The 14,802-nt window shown below is 39.2% G+C and overlaps 1 protein-coding gene across 5 annotated transcripts in view; it reads left to right on the plus strand.

Annotated features, from left to right (window-relative positions):
* Window positions 1-14,802, plus strand: part of RCBTB2 (RCC1 and BTB domain containing protein 2) — a 37,369-nt gene that overhangs the window by 9,554 nt on the left and 13,013 nt on the right. For 3 of the 5 annotated variants that reach the window (XM_030882285.3, XM_060288117.2, XM_030882288.3), the window contains 8 exons: window positions 1,309-1,376; window positions 2,622-2,672; window positions 7,033-7,188; window positions 7,414-7,564; window positions 9,793-9,959; window positions 10,739-10,897; window positions 11,015-11,122; window positions 12,171-12,313. In XM_030882285.3, the coding sequence (XP_030738145.1) occupies window positions 1,323-1,376; window positions 2,622-2,672; window positions 7,033-7,188; window positions 7,414-7,564; window positions 9,793-9,959; window positions 10,739-10,897; window positions 11,015-11,122; window positions 12,171-12,313 (989 nt within the window). In that variant the 5' untranslated portion in view covers window positions 1,309-1,322. The remainder of the gene's footprint in view (window positions 1-1,308; window positions 1,377-2,621; window positions 2,673-7,032; window positions 7,189-7,413; window positions 7,565-9,792; window positions 9,960-10,738; window positions 10,898-11,014; window positions 11,123-12,170; window positions 12,314-14,802) is intronic. The other 2 variants (XM_030882289.3, XM_060288118.2) reach the window with 1 other exon arrangement.

Below are 14,802 nucleotides of genomic sequence, written 5' to 3' on the forward strand. Positions count from 1 at the left end.
GAAGATGCTTTCAACGAATATCTTGTGTTCTGCTCTGAGCCATGTGTTGTGGTAGTTATAGCAATGAATGAGTCACGGTCCTCTCTCCTAAAGAGCTTGAAAATTCATAGAGAAGACAGATGATATAGGAATAGCTGCTGCATGAAATTATTTTTCCATGATGGCAACCAGATCAAGTTTTAGAAATTTATAAGTGAGAAAAGTCTAAGTGATCCTTTTCACAACAAGCATATCTTTCCCAAACATTAGAAATAATGATTTGTATTAATTGCCGTAGTTTGAGTAGTAATTATTCTGAATATATTATTTATTATTTCTTATATGCTGAGAGACCTTTTACAGCTGAAGAAAACAGAATTTTACCAGTATCCTCAAGTGAATATAAAACATTGATAAGGAACACTGTTAAGACTTAGCCTTATTTTGGTTATTGTTTTTATCTATTGCAAGGCTCCAACTGCTTGTAGGTAGTATTAGATAAAATGTTCTGATTTTAGGCATTTGAAATATGGGTTGTATGTGAGTAGATAGGAGCCAGCCTAATGAATCAGAATATCAACATTATTAAACATGATTTCATTAAATTGCTTCTGAGGGGAGAGAGAATATTTATTCATATTTATTTTTAGTGATAACTGTGTAATGATTTAACCACAGTCCAGACATACTGCCTGTTATGTGATAGGGCTGCTTCTGCTGTTACTTGTATGTGGTAGAAGGTAGTCACTGTGGAGCTGGTTCATTAAGGCAAGCACATTCAGTGCTATAGCTACATACTGGATGGCTGTTGTTTCAGATTTTTTGTTAAGATAACAAGTCACATTTGTTCATTCATTCTTTCATCCTTTTATTCTTTTCATTCATTCCCCCCTCCCTCCCCCTTAGTAAATCATACACTCTTCAGTGGAGCTGAGAATTGATAAGTCTACTCTTCACAGTGATTTGGAACTTTCCAATCCCAGGGGAAATTTGACCAAGGTCTACAGTTTATTTTTTCTTATCTATAGGAAGTCAACTCTGAAATGAAAATTTTCTACTCATTCCCTAATAGATTTAAGAATATAGGTTTATCTTGGGATAATTTTTCCACACCTCAGCAGGAGGATTCCCATAGGAGAACAACAGTTAAAACATCTACTGGGTTTTACAGCTGTTAACTCCCATGCCCCAAACTTAATTCCCTTATTTTCCTTCACCATATTTGAGCTTAGCTTATTTTCTCTGTTAATTAGAAGTCAAGTAATTTTAACCTGCCCAGTTTCACTCGACATATGGGATCTTGATTTTACCACATACTTTTTCCCCAAGGACTGCACAGGACCATGGAAGACCATATGGAAGAAGAACTTTTCCTTCTCTATGGAAAAAGTGTCAAGGTTAGAAAAATCATGCCCTTGGAGCATATATTTTCTGTCACATAAAACATACTTCATCAAACCTCTATTGGTCATCCAATAGGAAGATCAATGAGATAGTGTCTGTCTTTGAGGGGCTCTCAGTATAGTGACCGAGAGGCTGGCCCATCACTGTTATGGGTGTAGAGAATGCCAGAGGGACCAGCAGGGGACTCTGGGGATTGTGTGAGGAGTAGAGAAAGGGTCCCCAGAGGCGGTGACGTTTGAGCTAGATGAGGAGCCACACCACCCCTACTTTCACAGAAAATGCTGTCCTGCAAAAGGGTCTGAGTTGAACAATGTTTGCTCCACTGCCAGAGCTTTTAAAAAAAATGACAAAATACTTAATCTTAGATGACATGTTCTTAATTCATCGCAGATATTCTTTATTTCGTTTCCATCACATCTGAATATTACAGTCAGCCAGCTTAAGTCCGGTCAGTGTGCAAGTGATGTTAAAAGTTTCACATCTTTCAGCATGCGCATCGATCTCTATCTCATGTTGATTTTATGAAATTTATGAAATATCTGCTCTTCACTGCTGACAGCTTAATATTAACTGCCACCATTCACTTTCATTTTTCTGTTTTCCACTTTTTAAAAAATAAAATACGGTCAAAATTCAGTAAACGATGTAAATCATCATCACAGCCAGTGTAGTGTACAAAAACAGCACAGCTTCTGAACTGAACCATAGTATTGCCGCGTGCTGACTCGAAGTGCTCATTTGTGAGCTCCTGTAGGAAAGTAGCTTACAAAAGCAATGTATAGAACCTGAAAGTCTTATAGAATGTTCATAGAAAATTTCATTATTTTTCTTCTGGGCACAGATTTTGTAAAATAAAAAACTCATGGAATTAGCAAAGAAATTACTTTATTACATGGTGTTATGCTGCCAGGAAATTCTCAAAACGTGAGGTGTTGGCTGTTCTTTAAGAATTTTTTTTTTTTTGCTAGGCATGCCCAACATGTAATTTTAATTCTGTTTTTATATGCGGTATTTTAAATTGAACTGTGACAACTTAATAGTTGTCCATAGTTAAATGAAGTATCATAATCCACCTGGTTCTTCATATGGATGGAGAAGCAGAGTTAATACAGGGAGCACACACTCAAAGCAACGATAAAATGCATTTTGGTCTCTAACTTTATGGAGATGTATTTCCTTAATTATGTTTTCCTTGAGCTAATATTAAAAAATTTTACTGCTTTGCATTTCCCAAACAGATGCCAGTGAAAGATGAGAGAGGTGGCTTGGATGTGAGCAAAGCAGTGAAGGTAAGCTGGCCTGGGGTTAATTCTCACCTATGCTGGTGACAGGTGCAGGATGGAGGCTCCAAGCTAGGATGCAGATTCCTGGGACACGACCTTGATGACGTATATTGCCGAGCTCTTGCTCCCTGGTAGTGCTTTTTTTCCCCTACAGTTTTTTTATTGCCCACTCTTGGCTTCTGCTCAGCCAGTCCCTTACTTAATAGCTGGGCGCAGAGGTAGTTGGGTGCCTTCTGCGGAGATGCCTGCTATCGTGCAGGCTGGCTGTAGTGTGACTGAGGCTCCTAAAGTGTGTGCGTCCTTATATTACGTACACTCTTACTATATACAATGTATATATGTATACAGAGTATACATATATGCTATATATGTACCTATGTATACAGTATGTACAATGTGTATAACTATATATGCTCAAGATTATGCCAGACAGAAGAATGTATTTTTCTTCTGTGAGAGAAGATACTCAATTCCTGGAGACTGATATTAAATATTTACTTCAAAAAAGTATAAACATGTGCATTTTATAAATGAAGTCATTGGTTCCCTATGAAGAAGTTTCCCCACAGACTTAGAAACACGAATTTTTGATGACTAACCTCCAGTAGCCAGCCTTCTGGCAGAGATTTAAAAAGCAATGTATTCACACCTGTTGTATTTAGGTTATATTGGAATTATTTGTTTTCTATTAAATTGTGAGCTCCATGAAGGAAGACAACCCACAGTGGGCATTACTGCCCTGTTCATTAAGGACTTCATGAGCACAACAGCCAAAGCCCTACAAATGCAAGCAAACACTAGGCCTGCCAGGAGTTATCACTTTTTTTTTTTTTTTTTTTTGCGGTACGCGGGCCTCTCACTGTTGTGGCCTCTCCTGTTGCGGAGCACAGGCTCCGTGGCCATGGCTCACGGGCCCAGCCGCTCCACAGCATGTGGGATCCTCCTGGACCAGGGCACGAACCCAGGTCCCCTGCATCGGCAGGCGGACTCTCAACCACTGCGCCACCAGGGAAGCCCAGGAGTTATCACTTTTTATGTGAACTTTTTACTTAGCAACAGATGATTTGTGGAAAGAAATCTGGCTTACCCACTGAGAAGCTGGTGATCTTGGAATATTTCTCAGTCTCTCTGGCCCTCAGGTTCCTCATATGTAAAATGAGGATAGCAATGTGTATGTCCTGCACTTGTGAAGATTAGAAATACTACGTTAAGAACTCTTTTAACTAGCACGTTAGCACGTCTACATGAAATATTTGATGCCACATCCCAAACGTTGTTCTTTCTGAAAATTATAGACTTAAATCAGAAAAAAAATATTAAAATGAACACCTCACAGAAAGTAAGATTCCTTCATAATATTAGGAGGTGGGTAATTTAAAGTAGAAGCTTAGACTAAAAGGTAACAGAACAAGATTCTGTCATTAGCCCCACAGTGGCCTTAGGTGCTGCCCAAAAGATAATAGAAGACATCATTCTCCAGGCAGGGTCTTACAGTTTGGTGGTGTCATGGGGGGAAGTGGCCCGATTTGGCATTAGGGGAGCTTCCCCTGGTTCAGGCTATGCCACTCACGGAGGGTGATGCTGTTAGCAGTGACAAACTGCTTCCCCTCTGTGTTAGTTTCTTAGTATTAGTTTCTGCCCTGATGAAGTACCACAAACCAGGTGGTTTAAAACAACAGAAATCTATTCTCTGACAGTTCTGGAGGCCAGAAGTCTGAAATCAAGGTGTCCGCAGGGCCACGCTCTCTGAAGGCTTGAGGGAAGAAGCCTGCAGCTTCTGGGGGCTCCCGGCACCCTTGGTGTTCCGGCACATATAGCTGCATCACTCCAGTCTCTGCCTCCATCTTCACTGTGTGTCTTCACATAGTTAACTTTACATGTCAGCTTGAGTGGGCCCCCAGTGCCCAGGTTAAACATCGTCTCTGGGTGTGTCTGTGAGGGTGCTTCCAGATGAGAATAGCACTGGAACTGGTGGACTCAGTAAATGGGTGGGCTCTTCCTGGTGTGGGTGGGCATCATCCAATCTGTTGAGAACCTGGTTGGAACAAAAGGCAGAGGAAGGAAGAATTCATCCCTTTTTTCCTGCTTCGCTGATTTACCTGGGACGTCTCATTTCATCCTCTGCCCTCAGACTGGGATTTACATCATTGTCTCCTCTGGTTTTCGGGCCTTTGGATTCGGATTGAATTATTCCACCAGCTTTCCTAGGTCTCCAGTTTATAAATGCAAACATAGGACTTCTGAGCCTCCATAATCTTGTGAGCCAAGTCCTATAAATGAATGCATGAATGACTAGATAAATAAATAATTTTTTCCCCTGACTCCTAAGGTGAAAAGCACAAATATCCTTTCTAAAACAAGTAGCTAGTCTGATCTGCTCTCTACTAGACATATATCTGGTAAGACTGATTTAATATCTGGTGGGAAAGATAGGGCTTAGAAAATCCTTTGCTCCTTTAAATTAAGCTAGAGTTTGGTGATTATTGAGAGAAATGGCTAGACGTGGCATTTGATAGGCATGTTGGCTATTTATGCATCTTATTATAATCTTAAAAATTTTTGGAAGTTGAAAAGTATGTAAGTAAAAATGTTTCCAGTGTAGCAAATAAGTAAAAGCTCTCTTTAAAACAGCTTTATCTGTTTTAAACACCAGGGACTTGCCTGGTGATGCAGTGGTTAACAATCTGCCTGCCAATGCAGGAGGACACAGGTTCCATCCTTGGGCCGGGAAGATCCCACATGCTGCAGAGCAACTAAGCCCGTGCGCCACAACTAATGAGCCTGCACTCTAGAGCCCATGAGCTACAACTACGGAGCCTGTGTGCCACAACTACTGAAGCCCACACGCCTAGAGCCCATGCTCCGCAACAAGAAAAGCCAATGCAATAAGAAGCCCATGCACTGCAACGAATAGTAGCCCCCGCTCGCTGTGCACAGCAACGGAGACCCAATGCAGCCATAAATAAATAAATAAAAACAGCTTTATCATGTCCACATTGAATGCTCTTATGGGAGTGCAAATGCTCATGATCTTAATGCATCCTGTTGTGGGTTTGATTGTATCCCCCCCAAATTCATATGTTGAAATCCTAACCCCCAAATGTGATGGTATTGGTATTAGAAGGTGGGGCCTTCAAGAATTGTTTAAGTCCTGAGGGGAGAAACCTCATGAATGGGATTAGTGCTTTATAAAAGGGGCTCCAGAGAGATCCCTAGCCCTTTCCAGCACGAGAGGACACAGTGAGAGGACACAGTGAGAAGACTCTGGCTCTGAACCAGGAAGGGCACCTTCATCAGAACATGATCATGCTGGCGCCTTGAGCTCGGACTTCCCAGCCTCCAGAACTACAAAAAATAAATTTTTCTTGTTTATAATCCACCCAGTCTATGGTGTTTTGGTTTAGCAAATTGACCGAGATACCCCATTATTTTTGAAGGTGACCTTTTTTGGAAATGGGGTCACTGCAGATGCAGATTGTCTAGTTAAGATGAGGTCATGAGGGTGACCTAATCCAGCATGACTGGTATCGTTATAAAAAAGGGGAAATTGAGACACAGAGACAGACGCATGTGGGGGAAGATGATGTGAGAGACACAGGGAGAATTGGGCCGTCTGCAAGCCGAGGGGAGAGACCTGACAGATCTTCCCCTTACAACCCTTAGGAGGAACCAGACCAGCTGATACCTTGACTCTGAACTTCTAGCCTCCAGAACTGTGAGAAGATAAAGTTCTGTTGTTTAAGCCACTCAATTTGTGGTACTTTGTTTCAGCAGTTGTAGCAAACAAATACATGTCCTTTCTGGGTGTTTTCGTCCTACCAATCCCCAAACCTGAGTGGGGGGATGAGGGAACCCACCAGTTGCTCAAACTGAATGGTCAGAACTGACCCATGAACTGAAACCTTCTGGACTTTTTCCTTGGTGTCACCTTTGGCATTGTTCTTTCCCAAGGACTTGTTTTGCTAAGACTTGGGCAGCAGATGAAACAGCAGTCTTCTCCCTTTTTTCCTGCTTTCATAAGCAGCTTAGTTTCCAGAGCTACATTTAAGATATAACCGACACTGAAAGTGCTTGCCAGACATTCACCTCCCCAGAGTTCAGCCTTGTGTGATTCCTGTGTCCTTGAGGAAAATTAATAGGTGAGATCTGATTCCATCCAGGACCTCTGGCTCTTGGTTGCAGTGAGAGGGTCCTGAAGCAGTCAGGCTTGTAAAGGCAGTTCCCAATATAGATAGGGTTTGTTCCTCCTCAAACCAATGCTAACTCTTCTACAGAAATGAAGGGGGCAAAGAAAATGTATTTTTTATTATTAGTCAATATATATATAGATTTATTTTATTTACTTATTTTTTTAATTCTTTTTCAGCCAGTACAGGCTACTCTGTCATCTTTGAAGATGTTAGATGTGGGAAAGTGGCCAATTTTCTCCCTTTGTTCTGAGGAAGAACTGCAGTTAGTTCGTCAGGCCTGTGTCTTTGGCAGTGCTGGCAATGAAGTTTTATATACTACAGTAAATGATGAGGTAATGTTGAAGAAAAAATTACATTTTCAGTAATGGATTTGCTGAATTGAAGATCTTGGGGGAACTAAGGAGTTAAGGAAGGAATTAAGGTAAAAAAAAATGCACGGAGAGTAGATTCTTATTTATTAAATAATGAAGCAGTTTCCCTAGGGGAACTGTGCCTGTTTGAATGTACAGGTTTGTCAGAAATAGAACTGCTTGAACTAACTCTGGTTTTTCCCACAGATTTTTGTGCTTGGCACAAACTGCTGTGGCTGTTTGGGATTAGGTGATGTCCAGAGCACCATTGAACCTCGGAGACTGGATTCTTTAAGTGGCAAAAAAATTGCCTGCCTCAGCTATGGGAGTGGTCCACATGTTGTCCTTGCAACAGCAGGTAACCTAGGAACACAGGGTGGAATTTTAGCCATAGCTTTCTTTGTTGAGGAACAAGACTAGGACCACTCCTTACACTGAGAACATACTTTTTGATTGGCTTTCTGCCTCTGCCCTGGGAACTTGACTGTGCTTTGGACAATATGAAATATCAGTATTAATATCAAAGTAAGATAATGTAGCAGACGGAATCTAGCAGTTATTGGCACTTTGGGTGTAAGAATGACAATGCGATAAGCCCAGTGAACTCCTTTTGTTGATATGTGTAATTATTTTGCATTAGAATGCTGAACTCACTCAGGACTTTTTGAACTTGAGATTCTTGATCTATGAGAAGAGCGATGAAAGCTAGATTCGAAGATCCCCTCTAACTGTTAGCGTTCTGTGATCCTGACTTTAAACAGTGACTGATGGCTCTAGTTGGTATTAATAGTATAAAGAATTAAATATTCTCATGGCTATTTCATGCATTCAGTCTTATAAGACAACATAATTAAAACATACCTTAGAGTTTCCCTCAAGCTGGGTATTCATTTTATTAGTGTTCTTTAAATGGAAAATAAATTTTATAAATACTCTTGTATATTTATTTCACATTTTAAAAATAAGTTTTAGGGATTTTTGGTTGCCAGTAGTAGCAGGCTGGATTATTCAGACCATTTCTGCACTGAAAACAAATACAAATTCTATATAAAATATACTTTTTTAATTTTCTAAAAGCATCAAAATACTGATAAGGCAGAAAGGAATTATTAGACCAAATATATTTAAGAGAAAGTATGAACTAAGAAGTTAGAGGGGACCTTGAAGCTAATTTTGCCTTAAAGCCATCTGCCTATGCACTTAAAGAGTGTTGTGGTCTGATGTACTTATGAGGTGAAGGGGTCACAAGTCAAAGACCTCACATGTTAGGCTGGCACCACAAAGGGCTACACTCTCAGGGCAAGGATGAGTCAGTTCTTTCATCTCGAAGGGACTCAATAGAAGAATTCCTTGGCTCTGAGCAAAGCAAGGAGAAAAAAAGAAAGAAAACCTCTCCCTGAGGTGTTGTATCCATGGATTTGTATTCCAATTCACCTTAGATTGGATGGTCCAAGAAATCTCAGGCCTTGGATTTATCAGAGAGGTACCTTTAAAGTGCCTTAAGAACATGAGAGAAGTTAATGCAAATTCTTTCTAGACGAAAGTACCTTCATTCTAGGCCTGAAGGAATATAATGCCATCGAAAATCATTTTTCAATGGCAATTAGTAGCACATAGTCAAAGATAAGCAGGTACAAGGAAACAAGGCACCCTGAATAAGAACCTGCAAAAAAGACAGCAAAAAACAACTACTAAATATCAGATATTAGAATTACCAGATACCACTTATAAGATGGCTGTACTTATTATGTTTGAAAAAATAAAAAATGAGCTTGAAGATACCTGAAGAGGTCATAGAAGACTTGAAAGAGAACCAAATAAACAATATAATTATCAAAATGAAAAAATCAGTGGACAAGTTTTGCAGCAGTTTGAACACAGCAAGAGAAAATTAATAAACTGGAAGGTAGATCAGAAGAAATTATCTGGAATGTCGCACAAAGAGACAATAGGGTAGAAAAATACAGATGAAAGGCGTATATACTGTATTATTCCATTTATGTTAAGTTCAAAACCAAGAAAGACTAAATCCTGTTATCCAGGATGTATATGTGGGGGTGCTTTTGGGGTGATCATAAGATTGTATTTCTTGACTTGAGTGGTAGTACATGGATGTGTACTTTGCAATTATTTATAAAACTGTGTATATACAGTTTAAGAACTTTTCTGAATATGTATTATACTGCACAATAAGTAATATAACAAAGATTCAAAAAGTTAACTTGGAGATCATTTTATAGATAAGGAAATTAAGGTTCAGAGAAGTTAAATGACCTTACAGTCTGTCTAATTTCAATCTGTTTTTTTTTTCTCTTACTTTTAGCAGCCTTTTCTCTGTTGTTTATTAAAAACCTATCTTCTAGCTATTATAACTGAATCCATTTAAATTTTATCTTGTTGCTTTGAGGTAGAATGTAGTTAAACTTCCCAAATGTATTCTTTTATAAAATGAGTTGTGTGGAATAGGGAAGTTGATTAGCTTTTGCATGTGAAGTTTTAGTTTCCATTTGTGGAAGTGTGTAATATATATATTTTCATATAAGAATAGATGTTTTGAAAGTTGGTTATGTTTCTTTTTATTTTCAGAAGGAGAAGTCTTTACCTGGGGTCACAATGGTTACAGTCAGCTGGGCAATGGGACAACTAATCATGGTCTAGTGCCCTGTCATATCTCTACTAATTTGTCAAACAAACAAGTCATTGAAGTGGCCTGTGGGTCTTACCATTCTTTGGTGCTAACATCTGATGGAGAGGTGAGAATAGTCAGCATAAATCCCACTGATCATAAGATTTCAATAAGATTTTAATTTCAGTACATTATATAGATTCCTGTAGCAGTCCTGGAAATATGATCATTTGATTTAAATAACCACCTACCTCAAATTCAGTCTTACTCTTGTTAGCAGTTCATAGTCATGGTGTTTATATTATGAAGTGTGCCTGTATGTAGTAAGGATTTCTATAACTGCAAAATTTAAAAGGATGTATTGTTACTTCTATGTTGCTATACTCAAGGGGATTATTTGCAAAAAGAAAAATCCCCAAATGCTGGAAAATATGGCTGAAGCAAAGTAGATATTTTTATAAGGATTATATGATATTTGATTATAATCATTGCTGTTTGTGTAGGTAATGCCAGTAACCAAATTTTATAAAGTAATATGCTTTGGGACTTCCTAGGCGGTCCAGTGGTTAAGACTTTGCCTTCCAATGCAGCGGGTGCGGGTTTGATCCCTGGTCAGGGAGCTAAGATCCCACGTGCCTCGTGGCCAAAAAACCAAAACATAAAACAGAAGCAGTATTGTAACAAATTCAATGAAGACTTTAAAAATGGTCCACATCAAAAAAATCTTAAAAAAAAAAATAAAGTAATACATTTTGTAAGAATGCATTCTATGGAAACTTCCCTGCCTGTGTTGTGAGCATTTATGGTTATCAAGCACTTTGAGGGCAAAGATGAGGCACCGTAAGTGCCAATTGAGACACTTTATATATTAGTGTGTTTCATTTATTGATCTCTTCTTTCAAATAGGTATTTGCCTGGGGTTATAATAACTCCGGGCAGGTAGGGTCTGGATCAACAGCTAATCAGCCGATCCCTCGAAGAGTCACTGGCTGCTTACAGAATAAAGTAGTTGTGAACATAGCCTGTGGACAGATGTGCTCGATGGCAGTGGTGAACACTGGGGAGGTAAGAAAGTTATTTTCTGTGTCGCTTAAAAAAGCCTGTCTACCTTCTCAGTGTCATACTGACATGGAATGCTTCTGTTCATCTTTCGTGGGCATTGAGTCTTTCATCTTCTCTCAGGTCTATGTCTGGGGTTACAATGGAAACGGGCAGCTGGGACTCGGCAGCAGCGGCAACCAGCCAACCCCCTGTAGGGTAGCAGCTTTGCAAGGCATTCGTGTCCAGCGGGTATGTCCACTGTTGCTTCACATGCTGCCTGTTTTTAAGGCTACAGGGGCAAGGATACCAATGTACTTAAAAACTCAGTTGTCTTAGCAGGATGAAAAGGTAAGCTGCTTGGCTATCTTGACTGAAGTAAAGGTTAAAGCTCTTTTCCTGAATTTAGTTGTAGATGTTTATCAGAAAATTTGTATTTCCAGTGCACTCTCATACATAGCTGTTGGGATGTAAATTTTTATCATCTTTTCCAAGGAAACTTTGGCAGTATGTATCAAGAGCCTTAAAAATATTCACACCCTTTGGTCTGTAATTCTACTTAAATTTAGGGCATTATCCTAAGGAACCAAAGAGAAAGTGACTTGCAGAAGGTGTAGTAAAGATATAGCAAAAAAAAAAAAAGAAAAAAATTGATAACAAATAATAGCAGCACAATTTACCTAACCAAACAGTAAGTTAATGGTTAAATAAATTAATATCAAGACTAAATTTATATTAACAGAGATGATGCTTACAAGGGATTTTTAATGGTAGGGAAATAATGCTATATGCAATGTTAAGTAAAAAGAAAGATATAGGACTACTTATACAGATATGATCACTTTTTTAAAAAGCTATCAGTGCATATCTCTATATATATAAATAGAAAAAAAATCCTGATCTTGAGATGACTTTCATAATTATACTTTCCTATATTTTTTTCACATTGAACATCTTTTACTTTTATAATAAAAGGAGAAAATAATTCTTAAAAAATAGAAGTGTCTATTTCTTATTCACTTCACACCCCTTGATCTCTGTGAGCATAATGAATGCCGTATTAAAGGTGAATAAACTGGACTCTTTGTCACTGAAGGACTCATGTTGATCTCACTGCAGTTTTCACCACACACGGGGCCTAAGCTAGATCTGGAGGGATGTTGGTTAACCTAATGCCTGCCTCTCTGGCAGACTGCCTCTTCCCTTTTTTTTTTTTTCATTTTTTGAATCTTAACCTATCTTGTGAAACATGTTTCTTTCTGTTTTCAGGCCTGAGTGGATTTGGTTTTTCTCTTTCCAGGTTGCCTGTGGCTATGCACACACGTTAGTATTAACAGATGAAGGTCAAGTGTATGCTTGGGGCGCAAATTCTTATGGCCAGTTGGGCACTGGCAATAAAAGTAACCAGTCCTACCCTACTCCTGTTGTTGTGGAAAAGGACAGGTAATATGTGCATTTTCAAAATAAGTTCAGTGTTCTTTCGTGATTAAACTAAACTTAGGCATTGTATAGAATTATGGGCAATTGACTGCTAGTATTAGAATATTCTTGAACAAGACCATTCATTCCTTTTTAAAATTGGCTTTAGAATTTTGGGGCAAGTTGATTGATGTTAAATATTTTGTTTCCACATACCCGTATTTCATCTGTACCTCCAACAGCTACTTTACACAAACGACAATGACTAAACCTCCAACAGCTTTTCCGCATTATTCTTCTCGCTCAAAAAAGACCTTTTCCCCCGCATTCTCATTGTTTTCTATTTCACGTTCTTAAGAAGAAGTTGATAACGTTGGAGGTCTATCTTCTATGGTTTAGGAAGATGAAAGTATGTCAGATGGGGGCCGCTACTTATAAAATTTGCCAGTTGAAAAGAATAGGGCTGTTTCATTACTTCAACTCCCAGGCTATCACTGTGAAGCAGAGCAAAATGGTTAAAAAATTAAAACTGAGTTGTGTGCACTTGTTTGCAAGGTTGTATTAAGTGAGTAGCATATCCAGAGTTTTCCCCCAGATTATCCTACTATTTTTGAAGGTCTCTTGAAATTTCTCAAACATGGCTATATCACTGCCTTTTCACTCTTCATTGCTTGACACAGGAGCACAGAACAAGAACATTTTATTATCTGTTCTATTAGGCCAGGGTTGAAATCATTGTGGAAATTAATATTGCTGTTTTCATTTTTATTTTACATATTAATTTTTGCTATATCTGATTTTAAAAAGTAAATATATGGATAAATTATTTTGCATTTGTAGCAGTTCTTTTATATGTTTCTACTGGAATATTAGCAATGAAAATGAAGAACCAAATGGTCATTTTCAGCTCCCTTGATTTTCATTTGAGTATTGTGAACCTGGCTGCTTTTATTTAACCTATGTTAAATTGGTTAAAGAACCTTTTTTCCCCCCATATCTTACAGTAAGACCCTAGACTCCTTAAGAATTGGGGAAGAGGAAAGGTAATGAAGGTCACGAGCTGGCAGGCACACAGGAGATGCAAGCAGCCATGTTACTTTCATTTCTCTTAAAGGTGGTTCAGAGCCGCTCAGTAAAAAGAGAAGAGACAGTCTTGAGGCTTTGAATAATCACAAAAATGCCTCCAGCTAGCAAATCCACTCAGTGGGGACTTTTGGTATTTAGACAAAATAGCGAAGAAGTGTTAAAGGATCAGAGGTAACATGGGTATAAAAACGGACTGACTGTATGGCGCTTTACCATTTTTCTCGTGCTGCCACATTTAAAATAAACTGAACTCCTCTATCTGGACTCACAGAGTCCGCTGCCGTCTGCCCACCAGCGACGCGCCCCACCTTGCGCCGCTGGTCCTGACAGCCCCAGAGTGAGTGCCAGGTCTTCTGACTGTGGTCACACTGGGACAGACAGACTGTAGGGCGGCTCAGTGGGAAAGAGCAAAAGAGGCAGAGAAGCAGGGCCCGGAAGTTATGTGAGTGTCAGGGCACGTGGCACTGGAGAGTTACCTATTGCTTTCTGTCTTTTTCAAAAACTTCATAACTCAAAACATTTCTTTGAATTATATATGTAAAAAAAAGTAGAAATAGCTAAATACTTGCACACTTGGTCTTGTCCACGTAAACACGATTTTGGCTACGGATGTCAGGGGTGCGTGTTTTGAATGAGATGCTCCCGCTTTTCTCAGTTTTCCGTGCTTGAATTTCAGGTGGTGGTTGCTGAGCTTGCAGGCTCCCCATCGCACAAATATTGCAAGGGAGGAACCTATGGGTTTGCTGGGACTTGTTCGGCACCTACCCGCCCTTTTCAGTGACTGAAACTTTGCAGATATGTTATGACTTATCTCTCGGGAACTCCTGACTCTTGGGGCCCATCACGGGGAGGCTTGGCTAATCAGAACGAACAGCATTGAACTTGGGGCGGGGTGGGTCGTCAGGTCTTGGTTACGTGTTCACAGAAGCAGAAAGGGGAAATTTGTCTACGTGGAATTATTTGCTCAAACAGCAACCCAAGAAAAACCTGATTAAGTCTATTTATGGTGAGGAATGCTAACACTGTTTATGTTCACATAGAAGTGATTTTAATAATTAAAATGATTCTCTTCTCTAACCCAGTCATTCCCAGTCTTTCTGAATTTTCAGTACTTTGATTTACCAGCATGTCTTTAAAGTTCCCTAAAAACACAGCTTAAGTTAGATTGATCTAAAACTAACTTTGCCTTGAATTTTTGTGTATTTTGTGACTTCTTGAGGTCATTATTATGTGTTGGCCTCGTACAGAACCAGGATTGGGAAACAGTGCTCTGGTCTTCTTATAATCATGATTTCTTCTCCATTATTCTCCTCCCTCACAAATTACCTTTTTTCTTTCCTCGTTTTCTGTTTTGCATTCTGTCTCACTCTCTGCTGTTTCATGTCTAGTGCTTCTCAGACGTTAAGCTGTGCCATTGTTGCAGATCA

This window comes from Globicephala melas, chromosome 18 (assembly GCF_963455315.2).
Source record: "Globicephala melas chromosome 18, mGloMel1.2, whole genome shotgun sequence".
NCBI lineage: Eukaryota > Metazoa > Chordata > Mammalia > Artiodactyla > Delphinidae > Globicephala > Globicephala melas.